General features: G+C 38.4%; 1 protein-coding gene across 1 annotated transcript in view; it reads right to left on the reverse strand.

Moving 5' to 3' along the window:
• ASXL3 (ASXL transcriptional regulator 3) overlaps nucleotides 1-17,821 on the reverse strand; it is a 121,544-nt gene that overhangs the window by 71,835 nt on the left and 31,888 nt on the right. Inside the window, exons 5-6 of the mRNA XM_081802534.1 lie at nucleotides 17,612-17,729; nucleotides 16,520-16,639 (exon numbers count right to left, since the gene is read on the reverse strand). Of these exons, the coding sequence (XP_081658660.1) occupies nucleotides 16,520-16,639; nucleotides 17,612-17,729 (238 nt within the window). The remainder of the gene's footprint in view (nucleotides 1-16,519; nucleotides 16,640-17,611; nucleotides 17,730-17,821) is intronic.

Here is a 17,821-nt window from a genome sequence, read left to right on the forward strand (position 1 = left end):
AGTCAAGCATCTGACTCTTGATTTCAGCTCAGGTAATGATCTCAAGGTCCTGGGATCGAGCCCCTAGTCAGGCTCTGCTATCAACAGGGAGTCCACTTGAGATTCTTTCTCTCCCTCTCCCTCTGCCTCTCCCACAACTTGTGCACTCTCTCAAACAAATAAAATCTTAAAAAAAAAAAAAAAAAGAACATTTTCAGGATCCAAAATGGAAACTCTATGCTTTAGAGAATCTCGCTAAAGTAATCACTAGTGGATGTTCTCAACAAATGAAGAAATTAAATCAAAGAAGAAATAAATGGGTTTAGGAAGCCATGGTCAAGTAAAAGACTAATAGATCAGAGCATCTCCAAGTAAATATTAACTGTGAAAAATAATACTAAGAACTAGTAAGAGTTAAATAAAGGAACTAAGTTAAATAAAGAGGAAATAAAATGGAAAATAATTGCATGCAAGATGGGACGGCGTGACTGAAATGAGAGTACTACAAACCCTGGTCTGATTTGAGAAGGAGAGAGATTTGGACTAGTCTTTACTTTGTGAAAGCTCTAGAGGTGACCACTAGAAGCAACAAGAAAGAGTGATAACTCCCAAATAAGTGCATGGAAGGAAATCTCAATGAATCAAATGGAAGGCATAAAAGCAGGAGGAAAAAATTAAAAATTAAGTCCAACATAATCAAAATAAATATAAATAAATAAATTTTCATACTAGATTTAAAAAGCAATACAATCCAGCTATATGCTGCTTACAAGAAACAAACTTAAAAATCATAAGGAATGGATGAAAATGAAATAAACACATACCAGGCTGAGACTCAAAACAACAACAAAGTAATATAACAATATTAATACCAGACAACATAAACAAAGGTAGAAAACCTTGTTGGGGGTGAGAAAGATCATAAAAGGAATAATTCACCAAGAAGATATAATGACCTTAAATCTGCAACCATTTAAGCAGCATATCATTCAAAAACTTAGAACTGCGAGAACTAAAAAGAGAAAGTGCCATTACATGATGCTAGTGGGAAGTCTTAATATCTTCTACCAGAAACTGAGACATCAGACAAAAAACTTGTCTTAATAAGGGAATTTTAACAACCCAATAATCAATGTTGAACCAATGAATTTAACATAGGGCACTGCACTGAACTGTTAGAGAAAGCAATGTTTTGTCACCACTCAAGGAACAATAAAACAAATAAAAATCTGAGCAGTGAGTCTCTACAAATACTGATGAACAATATTAAATTTCATCTAATTACGTAGCAGTAACACAAACACAGCAACTCTCCAATCCTCCAACACCCGTTATATATTTGGACACTCAAAAGCAGACTTCTAAATATTTCATAAGCTAAAGAAAAAAAAATTTATAGAAATTAGAAAATATTTGGATTCTAAATGACGATGCCAAAATTGTGAAATGCAACTTGGTTTAAAAGATGAAGTGTATCTATTACAGAGTAGAAAAAAAATACTGAAAATTCAAGGTTTAGTGTGCAAATCAAGAAGTTAATAAACAAACCAGGAAAATCTGAGAAAGAAGGATTACAAAAATAAGAGTATACATTCATGAAATAGGAAAGGACAATGAAGACCATCAACACCAAAAGAAGGGGTACTGTTTTCGTTTTTTTGTATTAGATTAATGAAAGAGATATACCTCTGGTAAGACTTGGTATAAATATAGAGAAATGAAAGGTAGAGACATAATTCTAGATATAGTATACAAGGAACATACAATGAAAAATAGATTTTAAGTGGCATAATACTATGACTCAATCCAATATCTTTGAAGACCAACTATTTTTAAGTTTATATTCAAATTTGAAACAGAAAACCTGACTAAATTTGCAAAAATTTAAAAAAAACTGATAAACAGGCAACCTCCCCTACCCCACATACACACAGAATATATATTATAAGTTGCCCTAAAGATGAGTTTTACCAGTCCATTAAGGAACTCTTCCACCACTTCATTTTGTACATATTCCAGAGAATAAGTTTATAAAGAAATATTTCCAATTCACTTTATGAAGTTAATATAACCTTTATTCCAAAATAAGGACAAACAAGAACAGTATAAGAGAAAAAAATTAGCTTCTCCCATTCCATGGGTTGACTCTTAGTTTTGTAGGTTCCTCAAGACATTAAAAATAGAGCTACCCTACAACCCAGCAATTGCACTACTAGGTATTTATCCCAAAGACACAGATGTGAAAAGAAGGGGCACATGTACCCCAATGTTCATAGCAGCAATGTCCACAATAGCCAAACTGTGGAAGGAGCCGAGATGTCCTTCAACAGATGAATGGATAAAGAAGATGTGGTTCATACATACAATGGAATATACTCAGCCATCAGAAAGGATGAATACCTACCATTTGCATCCACATGGGTGCAACTGGAGAGGATTATGCTAAGTGAAATAAATCAAGCAGAGAAAGTCATTATCATATCGTTTCACTCATATGCGGAACATAAGGAATAGTGCAGAGGACCACAGGGGAAGGAAGGGAAAACTGAATGGGAAGAAATCAGAGAGGGAGACAAACCGTGAGAGACTGTGGACTCCGGGAAACAAGCTGAGAGTTACAGAAGGGAGGCGGGGTGGGGGTGGGGGTAACCGGGTGATGGTTATTAAGGAGGGCACATGTGGTGATGAGCACTGCGTGTTATATGCAACTAATGAACTGTTGAACACTACATCAAAAACTAATGATGTACTCTATATGTTGGCTAACTGAACATAATAAAAATTTTAAAAAGAGAAAAAAATTATCAAACAATATCACACAAAAAAATACAAAAGTTGTATCATTTAAAAAAAAATCTAAAGCAAATCTGACAAACTCTAAAATTTGTTTAGTCAAGGAGATAGGTACATAGGTGTCTGCTTTATTAGCATCTGTATTTTTCTATATGTTTAAAGTATTTCACAGCTGGAAAAAAAATAAAGACCACAAGGAGAGCAGAATTAGGGAGAAGCTTCTTTTCTCAGCAGTGAAGGCAAAGGCAAAACCTAGAGACAGAAATGTTGTGAAATACAGGAAAGGAGTCTGTTTAATTCTCATTTATGACTAAATAATCTCAAATGAAGGAGTTGAGGTCATTTACCAAGAGTGATTCTGATGGGAGAGTGCTGGGGAAATAAGAAAATTGTAAGACTTTGAAACATATATTATAAGCAATGTGAAAAGCAGGACTTATGCTGTAGGTTACTATTTAGTATGGTTCAAAATCTTTAAGAATATCATGGGGTGCCTGGGTGGCTCAGTCGTTAAGTGTCTGCTTTCAGCTCACGTCATGATCCGGGGATCCTGGGATTGAGCCCCGCCTCAGGCTCCCTGCTCAGCGGGAAGCCTGCTTCTCCCTCTCACACGCCCCCCTGCTTGTGATCCCTCTCTCCCTGTCTCTCTCTCTCTCTCTGTCAAATAAATAAATAAATTTTTTTAAAAAGTCTTTAAGAGTATCATTGATAAAAGAATATTCAGAGAGGTACATAATCTTTAATGACAAACCCAAAAGATTTCAAAGATGCCCAACTAAGCAAGAACACGTTCCATAATTTTGGAACAAAGACAGAGCAGATGAACTTATTGCTAAATTTGTAGCCACACAGGATGTTTAATCCCATTTTAATTATCCTTACACACTTAATTCCTAATTGGCTTAAGAACAATCCAATTATATCTGATCGTCTTATCTCATTAGAGCTGGTACCTCATCTCCCTACAGCATTCAGAGGAAGAAAAAGATGTCATTTTAGCATCTAATTCCTGGACACCAGAGAGAATAAAGTAGCTGAAGTCCATAGGACAGAAGAGAAGTATCAGTTGCCAAATGACCACACTGAGAGTCTAGGCCATACAAGAAGAGACTAGGCTGACCTCATGATAAAAATCATGGGGAGTATGTCCAATCAGGATCAGGGAAATTCTCCATTATTTTGACCAAAGGGAGTTCAAAGACCACCAATCTGAGTAACAGCTGCAGACTCTGGTGTACTTGTTGATCAATGGGTAGTCTGCAGGCTTAAAAACTCCTATTTCCACCCAAAGAGGATTTAGGCATAAAATGTACAAAACACAGAGACACAGACATAACACTCACCCGGAGGGAAGGAGCCCAGGCAAGAGGCAGACCAGGGTCTTTTGTTACAAGAGGAACTACCCAAAGAAATACAAAAAGAGTTCAAAACGAAAGAATTCTTCATTGTCTCAAAGAAATTAGAGAGGAATGATTCTAAAAGAGCTCAGAGAAAAACAGGCTTTCAAAGATTCAGTCCAAGGGGGAAAAAAAAAATTTATCATAGGACAAAAGCAAATCATCTACAGAGTGATTCAACATAGCCTTCACAAATGAAGTATCTGTATAATGAGTTTATCGGGTAGCAGTGAATCCATTAAAAAATAGTACTGAGGTTAAAGAACTATGGGGATTACGGTTATAAAACAGAACATAAATGTTAGCAACCTTGATGTTTAAAAATAACGAAACTAACAAAAACATGTAGGTAGAGGGTCTGTAACTGTAATAATTCATACACCCTTCATAATAGATTGTCCAAAGTTGTAATGAATAATCAAAAAAATAATCACTCTTATTTCAGTTTTTCGTATTTTAATACCTTTGGAGAGAACTTTTAGATATGAATGTATCTCGTGGCAATGTTCAGCAATTTAATTTTTTTGGTTTTACTTTTTTATTATTCAGCTAAAATTAATTAAACTTAGTACTTTTAATTAAAATGGTTCATACAGTTTTTCCAAGATGATCTCTGGCTATAGATACACAATAAGAGATGTCAAATCACTTTCTTCCACCAGGAGAGGATAAGAGAAGTCTGACTCAGAAGAGGGCCTTCACCTGACTCTGCTGGCACCCCGATCTCAGACTTTCAACCTCCAGAAATGGAATAAAGATGGCAGAGTAGTAGGAGAACCCTATGCTTGCCTCATACCTCCAACACAGCTAGATAAATACTGGATCATTCTGAACACCCAAGGAACTGATCTGAGGACCGACAGAAGAAGCTGCACAACTAGAGGGAGAGAAGAGGCCACAGTGTGGAGGGTAGGGGGTACAGAGATATGATTTGGCGAGAAAAGGATCGTGTCTGCTGCAGAGGGGAAGAAGCCTTGATTGCAGAGAGAGGAGAGGAAGAGAGAGTGCCAGCGAGAGAGCAATGCACAGGGGATCACACAAGAAAGACTTCTCCCTAAAGCCACTGACTGGGAAAACAAGGGGGCTGATTATGTGGAGTGTTTACAACCAGTGGAGCTCAAAGACTGGAGTTTTAGAGTTCCATGCTATGGCTGGTGTGGAGCCTGGGGGGTGTAAAGGCGCTCCCATGGAGAAGGAGGCCAGAGGCCCAGGAGTAGATGGCGCAATCTGAGGATCCTCTGGGATACACTGGGAGAGATTTTTCCCCCTTCTTATAGTGCATCTGGGCGAGGTAGCTCTGCCTTTTAGGAGATAAAAGAGCCAGCAGGTGCTGTTGTACTGTCCTATTCATTAGCAGAAGCCCAGAGACATCTGGGGGCGTCTAAACTAAACTCACGCTTTTTGCTGTACTTTACTCTGAACTGCAAGCTCCTGTGCACTGGTGTGACTGCCCTTCGGGGACAGAGCGGCGCCAGCCCCAGCACAGTTAGACCCTCTCCAAGACAACCAGTGCAAGGTCCATGCTGCATTGGGTCACTAAAGTTTGGAGTTTTGAAACAGCCAGTGTGCCTGAGATCAAACACACATGCACTGTGTTGCGGGTCGAGCAGATGGCCCAGACATGGATGGAGCGAAGGCAGGAATCCGAGGGATGCCTGGGACACGAGGGGAGACTATTTGCTCTTCTGTGAAGGCTTCCTGGACAGCAGTAGGTGTCCGTCCCTGGGGACAAGGGAGAGGGGCTGATGCCATTTTAACCCATCAACATGGACGGGCTTCAGTGAGCAGCACAGCACCCACACTTACACCAAGCCTCACCCCATTGCGCTCTGCAGATGCTTATTTACCAGGGCAAGTGAGTCTGAGAGCCAGAGCAGCAGGCCCCTCCCCCAGAAGACCACATAACCCCCACAACCCTGCCAAAGCACCAAGTCTACTGACCACAGGAGAGCTTCAGCTCTGCTAGAAATAGGATCAGGCCTCTTTTAACAAGCAGACCCAGCACACACTTAGGTAAAACTTGCCACACTCTGGATGAGATCTAAACACTTCTCACTGTAGGCAAGTAGGAATTCTGCAGACGACTGACCTGAGGGAAAGAGCAGCCAAAACACAGCAGCAGAGTGCACACAGTATTCACCAGAAACACTTCCTAAAGTACCAGACTCTGGACAGCATATGACCTCTTCTTAATAAAGCCATTGTTCTGAGGAGCAGGAAACATAACAGGCTTTCCTTACACACAGAAGAAGACAGAGACCTAGACAAGATGCCAAGATGGAGGAATTCATCCCAAATAAAAGAAAAGGTCACGGCCAGGGATCTAATTGAAACAGATATAAGTAATATGTCTGAACCAGAATTTAAAATAAAAATCATAAGGACACTAGTTGGGCTCGAGAAAAACAGAAGGCACCAGGAAGTCCCTTACCACAGAGATATAAAGTCAGGCCAAAAAATAAAAATAAAAATGCTATAACCGAAATGTGAAACTGACTGGATATAATGACTACAAGGATAGAAGAAACAGAAGAACAAATAAGTGATACAGAAGAACTAATTATGGAAAATAATGAAGCTGAAAAGAACAGGGAAAGAAGAATACTGAATCATGAATGTAGACTTAGGCCACTCAGTGACTCCATAAAGTATAACATTCGTATCATAGGAGTCCCAGAAGAAGAAGAGAGGAGTAAAGGGGGCAGAAGGTTTACTGGAGCAAATTATAGCTAAAAACTTCCCTAAACTGGGGAAGGAAACAGACATCCAATTCCAGGAGGCACAGAGAACTCCCATCAAAATCAACAAAATCAGGACAGCACCAAGATATATCGTAGTAAAATTTGCAAAATATAGAGATAAGGAAAAAATCCTAAAAATAACAAGGGAAAGAAATCCCTAACTTACAAAGGAAGACAAATAAGCTTAGCAGCAGACCTCTCCACAGAAACATGGCAGGCCAGAAGAAAGTGGCATGATATAATCAATGTGTTGAATGGGAAAAATATGTAGCCAAGAACACTTTATCCAGCAAGGCTGTCATTCAGAATAGAAGGAGAAATAAAGAGTTTCCCAGACAAACAAAACCTAAAGGAGTTCGTGACCACTAAACCAGCCGCGCAAGAAATATTAAAGGGGACTCTGAGAGGGAAAGAAAGATCAAAAACAACAAAGACTAGAAAGGAACAGAGAAAATGTCCAGAAACAATAACTTATCAGTTAATACAATGGCACTAAGTTCACATCTATCAACATCACTGACTGTAAATGGACTGAATGCTCCACTCAAAAGACATAGGGTATCAGAATGGATAAAAAATAAAACAAAAAACAAACAAACAAAAAACAAGACCCTTCCAAATGCTTCCTACAAGAGACTCATTTTTGACCTAAAGACACCTGCATATGGAAAGTGATGGCATGGAGAACTATTTATCATGCTGATGGCCATCAAAAGAAAGCCAGAGTAGTCATACTTACATCAGACAAACTAGATTTTAAACCAAAGACTGTAACAAGAGATGAGAAGGGCACTATAACATAATAAAGGAATCTATCCAACAAGAAGATCTAAGAATTGTAAATATTTATGCCTCCCACATGGGAGCACCTGAATATATAAATCAATTAATAACCAACATAAAGAAACTAATCGATATTAATACAATAATAACAGGGGACTTTAACACCCTGCTTACAGCAATGGACAGATCATCTAAGTAGAAAATCAACAAGGAAACAATGGCTTTGAATGACACACCAGACCAGATGGACTTCACAGATATATTCAGAACATTTCATCCTAAAAAAGCAGAATACACATTCTTTTCGAGTGCACATGGGACATTCTCCAGAAGAGATCACATACTGAGTCACAAATCAGGCCTCAACAAATACAAAAAGACTGAGATCATACCATGCATATTTTCTGACCATAATGCTATGAAACTTGAAGTCAAACACAAGAAAAAATTTGGAAAGACCACAAATACAAGGAATCTAAAGAACATCCTACTCAAGAATGAATGAGTTAACCAGGAAAGTAAAGAAGAAATAAAAAAAAAAAATACATGAAAACATCTGAAAATGAAAGTTTAATGGTCCCAAACCTTTAGAATGCAGGAAAAGTGGTCTTGAGAGGGAACTATATAGCAATAAAGGCCTACCTCAAGAAGCAAGAAAAGTCTCAAATACACAAACTAACCTTACACCTAAGGGAACTAGAAAACAAACAGCAAATGAAGCCTAAAGCCAGCAGAAGGGAAATAAGATTAGAACAGAAATAAATGATATAGAAACAACAACAACAAAACAAAAACAGTAGAACAGATCAATGAAACTAGGAGCTGCTTTTTGAAAGAATTAATAAAATAGATAAATTCCTACCCAGATTTATCAAAAAGAAAAGAGAAAGGACCCAAATAAATAAAATCACAAATTGAAGAGGAGGGATCACAACCAACACCACAGAAACACAAACAATTATAGAAGAATATTATGAAAAATTATATGGCAACAAATTGGGCAATCTGGAAGAAATGGATAAATTACTAGAAACATATAAACTACCAAAACTGAACCAGGAAGAAACAGAAAATTTGAACAGACCCATAAGCAGCAAAGAAATTAGAAGAGTAATAAAAAATCTCCCAACAAACAAAAGTCCAGGGCCAGATGGCTTCCCAGGGGAATTCTACCAGACATTTAAAGAAGAATTAACATCTATTCTTCTTGAACTATTCCAAAAAATAGAAATGGAAGGAAAACTTCGAAACTCATTCTACAAGGCCAGCATTACCTTGATTCTAAAACCAGACAAAGACTCCACTAAAAAGAATTACAGGCCAATATCCCTGATGAACAGGGATGCAAAAATTCTCAAAAAGATACTAGCAAATCAAATTCAACAGTACATTAAAAGAACTATTCACCAAGATCAAGTGGGATTTATTCCTGGGCTGCAGGGGTGGTTTAATATCTGCAAATCAATCAATGTGATACACCACATTAATAAAAAAAAAGGATAAGAACCATATGATCCTCTCAATAGATGAAGAAAAAGCATCTGACAAAGTACAGCATCCATTCTTGATAAAAACCCTCACCAAAGTAGGGACGGATTGAATATACCTCAACATCATAAAGGCCATATATGAAGGACCCACAGCTAATATCATCTTCAATAGGTAAAAACTGAAAGCTTTTCCTCTATGGTCAGGAACAAGACAGGGATGTTCCTGAGAATTATACTAGTTAACTTTCAGCATTGTTATTTAAAACAGTACTAGAAATCCTAGCCTCAGCAATCAGACAACACAAAGATATAAAAGGCATCCAAATCAGCAAGGAAGAAGTCAAACTGTCACTATTCACAGATGACATGATACTCTATGTAGAAAACCCAAAGACTCCACCAAGGGGCACCTGGGTGGCTGTCGGTTAAGTGTCTGCCTTCAGCTCAGGTCCCACAATCCAGGCTCGCGTCAGGCTCCCTGCTCAGCGGGGAGTCTGCTTGTCCCTCTGCCCCTCTCGTGCTCTCTCTTTTGAATAAATAAATAAAATATTTTAAAAAAAGACCCCACTAAATAATTGCTAGAACTGATACGTTAATTCAGTAAAGTCACAGGATACAAAATCAACATACAGAAATCTTTGGAATTGCTATACGCCAATAATGAAGCAGCAGAAAGTTAAATCAAGGAATTGATCCTGCTTACAATTGCACCCAAACCAGTAAGATGCCTAGGGGGGTGTCTGGGTGGCTCAGTCAGTTAAGCATCTGCTTTCAGCTCAGGTCATGATCCCAGAGTTCTGGGATCGAGCCCTGGATTGGCCCCCTGTTCAGTGGGGAGCCTGCTTCTCCCTCTCCCTCCGCTGCTCCCCCTGCTTGTGTGCTCTCTCTCTCTGTCAAATAAATAAGTAAAATCTTTAAAAAAAAAAAAAAAAAAGATACCTAGGAATAAACCTAAACAAAGAGGTAAACGATTTGTACTCTAAAATCTACAGTGTTCTGGGGCGCCTGGGTGGCTCAGTCGTTAAGCGTCTGCCTTCGGCTCAGGTCATGATTCCAGGTCCTGGGATCGAGCCCCGCATCGGGCTCCCTGCTCCGCAGGAAGTCTGCTTCTCCCTCTCCCACTCCCCCTGCGTTCTCTCTCTCGCTGTGTCCTCTCTCTGTCAAATAAATAAATAAAATCTTTAAAACCTACAGTGTTCTGTAAGTGTTCTATAGAAACTAAGTGTTCAATAATACTTATGAAAGAAACTGAAGATGACACAAATAAATGGAAAAACATTCCACGCTCATGGATTAGAAGAAAAAATATCATTAGAATTCTATACTACCCAAAGCAGTCTACACATTTAATGCAATCCCTATCAAAAAGCACTAGCATTTTTCACAGAGCTAGAACAAACAATCCTAAAATTTGTATGGAACCACAAAAGACCCTGAAGAGCCAAAGCAATCTTGAAAAAGAAAAGCAAAGCTGGAAGCATCAAAATTCCGGACTTCCAGCTCTATTACAAAGCTGTCGTCATCAAGACAGCATGGTACCGGCACAAAAACAGACACATAGATCAACGGAACAGAATAGAAGACCCAGAAATGGACCTACAACTATATGGTCAACTGATGTTTGACAAAGCAGGAAAGAATACCCAATAGAAAAACGTCCCTTCAACAAATGGTGTTGGGAAAGCTGAACAGCCACATGCAGAAGAATGAAACTGGACCACTTTCTTACACCATATACAAAAATAAATTCAAAATGGATTAAAGACCTCAATGTGAGACAGGAATCCATCAACATCCTAGAGGAGAACACAGGCAGCAACCTCTTTGACATCGGCCTTAGCTGATGGGGAACCCACTTACACTGCTGGTGGAAATGCAAGCTGGTGCAGCCCCTTTGGAAAACAGCATGGAGGTTCCTCAAAAAGTCAAAAATAGAGCTACCCTACGACCCAGCAATTGCACTGCTAGGTATTTACTCAAAGGATACAAAAATACTGATTCAAAGGGGCACGTGCACCCAATGTCCATAGCAGCATTATCAATAGCCAAAATATGGAAAGAGCCCAAATGTCAATCGACTGATGAATGGATAAAGAAGTGTTATGTACATATGATGGAATATTACTCAGTCATCAAAAAGAATGAAATTTTGCCATTTGCAAAGACACAGATGGAGCAGTGTATTATGTTAAGCAAAATAATTTAGTCAGTGAAATACAAATACCATATGATTTCATTCATATGTCAAATTTAAGAAACAAAAATGATGAACAGAAGGGAAAGAAAAAAGAGAGAGAGAGACAGAGAGGCAAACCACAGGAGACTCTTAGCTATTAAGAACAAACTGATGGTTGCTGGAGGGGAGGTGAGAAGCGGGATGGGCGGGATGGGTGATGGGTATTAAGAAGGGCCCTCCTTGTGATGAGCACTGAGTGTTATATGTATATGCTTATAAAAAAAGATGTCAAATCATGTTTATACAACACAGAAAATTATTTTGGATGATAGGATTTAGGGATATTATTCAAATTTTATTTTAATTTTCTTGCATTAATTTTTAAAGTATATAACATTTTATGAACCAGCAAAGTTGTAATTTTTCACTACAAAAAGATTAAACCGAATAAAATACACTGGCATGAATCCTAGAAGTTGGGCTCAGTAAAGACATTCATTAAAAACCCCTTAGAGATAATCCATTAGAAGCTTAGATTTGTTTAGCAAGTCCTTTTTAAACTCCTACTGTGTGACCAGGTAGGAAAAAGTATAATTAAAAACTGGTTTAGCTCAATGACCCCTAATTCAAGGAACCTACATTTCAGTTAGGGAAAAATGTGAGAAATTAATACAAAACAAGTGGAAGGAGGGAATATCATTAAACAACTTTTTAAAATGTTTACAACCTGGGCGCCTGGGTGGCTCAGTTGGTTAAGCGACTGCCTTCGGCTCAGGTCATGATCCTGGAGTCCCTGGATCGAGTCCCGCATCGGGGTCCCTGCTCGGCAGGAAGTCTGCTTCTCCCTCTGACCCTCCCCCCTCTCATGTGCTCTCTCTCACTCTCTCTCTCTCAAATAAATAAATAAAATCTTAAAAAAAAATAAAATAAAATGTTTACAACCCATCCTGTAAGTGCCCTGAAGACCATGAGATGAAAATGTACCAGGGTTAGCTCAGAAAGCTCCATAGGGGTAGGTTTAAAATGAGTTCCATCTTTTGCTAAGGCCAGGAGAAACTAATAAGGCAAGAAAACATATCCTTCAAACCCTATTTTCAGCCGTCACCAACCTTTCATCTCACCAGCTACGGTTTCTACTGCCTTTTTACTTGGTGATCTAATATTTACTGTGATACTAATTTGCAAGACCTTTGACAAAAGAGCCAGTAGATATTGTTAGCATTTGTTTGTATGCTTATCAGAATAGTGTTTCTACCATGTATGATGTAAAAATGGGTAACAGACGTATTTTTATTTTCACATCATTAGAGAAATAGTCTTTAGACCCATTAATTTATTCAATTGCACCCACTCACTCTGTTACCATGTCTATTCAATCAGAGAGCTACTCGTAGAAACAGTGTCATAATTTTCATACATAACCCTGGACAAGAACAACCAAACCAAACCAAACAAACAAACAAACAAAAAACTACGTTAGAAGTAATGGGTTCCCATGCTAAGTGATATATTTCTCATAAAAGTTTCAAGATCACCATCAGAAGAACTAGAATGACTGAGGGATACAAAAGTTCAATGATTTTTTAAAAAGACTTATTTGTTTTAGAGAGAGAGAAAGAGCAAGTGAGGAGAGGGGCAGAGGGAGAGAATCTTCAAGCAGACTTCCCACTGAGTGCATGACCCTGAGATCATGACCTGAGCTGAAACCAAGAGTCGGACGCTTAACCAACTGAGCCACCCAGGCGCCCCCTGGTAATTTTTTATTGTGTGCTCCTCACCTTCTCCAGGGAAACTGGCATATGAAGGGACCTGAAGGAGGTTTATGGTGCGTTCTTCCCAGTGTCCTCAGGGAAGTGCACCAGGCCCTGGGCTACATGCATGAGATTCCAAGACCCAAGTGAAATCTATACCTGAATAGGGTGACTAGCCTGCAGTTTGACTGAGTAATTGCCACAGACCAAAAGAAAGTACTTAGGGGACAATGAGAAGTATTTTATATCCTGTTCGGGAAATCTCACAACAAGGATGACAATTTAGACTTACACCCTACCCTCTGATTTTGACTGGATTTAGTTTCAGGGTTACCAATTTAAGTTAGAAAAGATTTACACCATTGGTTTTAATTCAGAATGGTTTCAACAGGTTAGGAGTTATATACAGTTACCTCTACCTAGAGAAGGCAATGATGTGGTTCAAAGCATATTTCTAAAACTCTATGAATTAGACGTCTAACCCTGATGGGGAAAACACAGGGGAGAACCAGCTCTCCCTGTCTGGCTGGCTCCTGGGTGTTGCCTGGGTTCATCTTTCTTTGCACTGTATCTGCAGCTATACAAGAATGACCCTCCCCAGGAGCATAGGACCACTTTTATTTAAGGGTGTGTAAGCATGCTGAAACCTACAGGATGCCTCATTCATCCAACTTACTATCCCTTCAGCTACTTAAACATAATTCATTCAAAACTCATCCAGCACCTACTAAACGAGAAGGGCATAATGGGTGTGGTGAGGACCTCAAAGACAGACAGGAAGGTCACTGTATCCAAGGAATTAACAACTTAATGGCAAAGAGGGGAGAGCAAAATATAAATAAATATGCCTTAAGGAATCTTAAATACCATTCCGATTCGAAAATGCTTCACAGCATTGAGATTCTTTTACTCTGTAAGATTCCTAAGGTCATATAACATCAAACATACTACTTTCTAAAAGAGACATGGGGCATTGTCTAGAAATGGTTACATTTAAGGCTCTTTCTTTCATTTCATTCTTCCATTTTTTCACTTTCTATTTTACAGTGCTGGGCCTCTACTGGAAGTTTCATAAGCCCCACTGACTTCATTGGCACAGAATAAGCCACTCCCCCCAGTTGCTTGCTGCTTAGGCATCACTCCCATCGCCTTCCCAGTAATCACCTTCAGCTTCTCTTTGGCAGTTTTTTACCTTAATTGACTTATTTTAAGTCCCATCTTCTTCTTCCATCTGCCCTGATTTTACAGGATCAGACAGGAAATCAGAGTTGCTAGCTCTCTCTTCTATGGGTAACTAGTGAATCTGCATTTTAACGCTTATGGTGGACTTGTGACGTCACAGAGCACCCTGCCACTCCTCAGTGGTGCCTGCAGGTCTGTGGTATGGGCTGGATGACACGACATTTGGACCCCCAAGATAACGGTTTAGACCTCGGAGCTAGCTATGCCTTGGCTAGTATCTTAGCCATGTCATTTATGGGAAACCTCCTTAACACCCTCTGGGCCTCAGTTTCTTCAGCTGAAAAATGGGAATAATTCTACTGTACATAATTGAAGGCAGTACTAGACGAGATGAGGTACCTAGACCATTGCATTAAATATGGGCAGTGACTATGATTTCACTTCTACATCCCTTCACTAAGGTAGCTTCATTATTCTATTATTTTGCAGTCTTCAAAAAAAAAAAAAGCAGGTTAAAATGAACACAGTGGTCTCCTTTATCAACTTTTTACTTTGCTAACAAGTCAGCTGAAATACTCTGACAATACAGTTTTAACATGTAAGATGGTTATTGCCACGCAGGGCTTCTCGGTAACAACAGTTAGAATACAAGAGCTCCTGACTAAAGACCGGAACACCTGACAGGATCCTGAGGACATAATACACACTCTTCTTGACTCCCAATCCTGAAGTTAGCCAAGTAATTAAATAGGGAGGCCCCTGTGCCTTGATTTTTTTTTTTTTTAATTCATGATACGGCACTGACTTCACTGACGTTGGTAGCAGGCCATTTTTATCCGAAGGTCACTGACTTTTAAATTACTTAGGGTATCATAACATGGCGTTTTTTTAGTACATTCTTTACATATCACTCTCCCATTATAGTTTTCTATTTTAGAAGCTACTCCTATTAAAGTACTTACTTTACAACCCCCAAAAGACTAGAAAAAAATCACAACAGTGTATCTGTAAGTGAGGTTATATACAAACACACATGCATACATTTTGGGCTACACAAAAATTATAAAATTATTTAGCCTTGGAAATAATGCAAAAGAGGTAATTATGCTCCATGCCAAGAATGTAAAACAAAAATAAATTCTGCCTCCCTAAAGAGATCTTATCTAAGGATATATAAATTCTATTCAAAGACTTTTTATTGAAAGCATGCTCCCAGGATTTAGCAAAATTCCTGGTATACAACAGGCAATCAGTAAACCTTTACTATATATAACTATCTCTCTCTCTATATATATATAGAGAGAGAGAGAGAGAGAAAGAGAAAGTAAAACTCTTGCTTGAATTTTATAAACAGATGAACTGCAAATAAGAATTGCCCTAAGTTGTCAAGAAAGTACATGGCAGAACCAATAATAAAGTTCAGGTCAGTAACATTGTAGTTTCCACCAACCATTTTATAAAACATTACAATGATCCAGGTCATTATCATTACCCTTCCTCAGAGGTGAAATAACTGAGAGAGAGAAATGAAGCCAGTAGGTCCAGACATCCAACGAGGCAGGTTCGGTAGAGAATTACAATGTTCAGCCCTGAGTATGTTTATTTTTGTCTCTTTAATTCTCATGTTACATTTTCCCTGAATGCTGCTGTTGAGTTCCTGACACAAGTGATCAGGAAGGAAATCTGCAGAAGAAAAGCTGGTACTGACTTGCAGGACCCAGGGACGGTGTCTCCTACACTTCTCAGCAATTTTACACTGTTTTTCCGACAAGCACTACTGAATATTTCAAGCAGCACGGATGACAAGCAAAGCACAGCAGCTTTACTGAAGCAGACCCCAATGACAATGTCCCTGACGGCTGAATGAACTCTTTACCAAAAGTTGCATTTTCCCCCCCAATACAGTATATTCCAATAAACTGAAACCCAGTTGCAGGAACAAAACATGGCACGGTAGATAAAATCATGACTTGGCAGATCATTTCTTGAATACAGTGATCACTTTAAATCTCCTACCTTTACCCAATAATATCATTTGCAAATTAAGCCCAATCTCTTGGAACTGTATTTTCTTATTTGGTATCCTTTTTGGTTTCGACAAACTGGGAAGATTTTTAAGTTTCCTTGTTAAACCATTAAAACATTTGTTCTAAGAATTTTCCATCATTTCCTTGAAAAAGATATAAATCTCTAAAATGTGAAATGTCATAGTCTATTGAACACTCACCCAAACCAGACTTTTTTAATCGTTTTAAGTGCTGACTTGTTTGTTTTCCAGTGGGAGATTTTTGCCCATGTTTCATTTCTTTATCTGAACTGTCTGCTTCACCATTTTTAGATTCGGATCCTAAAAAAGGAAATAGTTATTATGTCATTATCTTCCTCTTGCTGTCCTTGAAAAGAAAAATCTAAAATTATTTCAAAAACCATAGATATAATCTCCTTTTCTATAAGTTAATTCACTACCTTTGGCCACAATCTGATTCCTCTGCTGGGTATAAAGAGAAAAGCCCAATAAATCAATCAAACAGAACAAAAAGCAAGAACAGATGGCCTAATAGTGGAGTCAAAAACACATTCACTGATCTGATAGCTTTTAAAAGAAACACTCAGATCTTTTGTAAAAACACACAGATAAGCTTTGACAATTCTATACAGTTTAGAGACGATGCAAGACAGAGATAGAAATGTGAAGGAAGAAGAGAAACTTGAAGAGAAGGAGAGATCATACCTTTCTAAATAACTTTACGTGGAAACAGGAACAGAAAATGCAAACACCAATCTATAATAAATAGAATGGTACAGAGCTGATAAAGTGACAGAAGGTAAATTAGAAGAAAAGGTCAGGGCTTCACTGAGGTGAGAAGAATGTTCCCAGAACACAGAAACTAATAAAGGATGCCTGATTTTGCAGCAGAAGACTGAAAAACAAATTCACACTCACGGAAGAACTGTTTCTGATGGCATTACACATCAGCATGTGGTCCACCATTAAAGTTCAACATTCAAACAAAAGCCAAGGCAACAACAAAAAAATCCACAGAGCAGTACCACACATTTTCTTACACCTATTGACATTAGCAAATGAAGTCCTTTGATGATGAGCGAGCTGGTGCCTTTTATTTATTTATTTATTTTTTAAGAGCGAAATGCCCTATTATTTTGGACTCCCTGAAAGAGTCAAAAGTATAAAAAAATTAAAATGAAACCTCAAGTAGAAATATTATTCGGTTGTAGAGAAAATTCGTGACATCTCTCTCAGTGAAGAAGTCTCCTCCGGGAAGAAACTGGCCAAGCATACAATATTTTAGCTCTTTACCTGAAGGCGAATCCGACTGCTCATCAGACACCTTTAATGGTGTCAAAACAACACGCGGGACAGTCTTGTTTACCATCATTGAGACTCCATTTCTTCTCTTCTGCTGCTGTCTCAAAGCCTACAAAACATGATAATAAAATGTAATGTAAAAATATAGCCAAAATGATTTCTCATAATGGAATTAAATGATCCATTTGCCCATCATTAGCT

This window comes from Leptonychotes weddellii, chromosome 13 (genome assembly GCF_054177405.1).
Source record: "Leptonychotes weddellii isolate Sample4059 chromosome 13, ASM5417740v2, whole genome shotgun sequence".
Taxonomy (NCBI): Eukaryota; Metazoa; Chordata; class Mammalia; order Carnivora; family Phocidae; genus Leptonychotes; species Leptonychotes weddellii.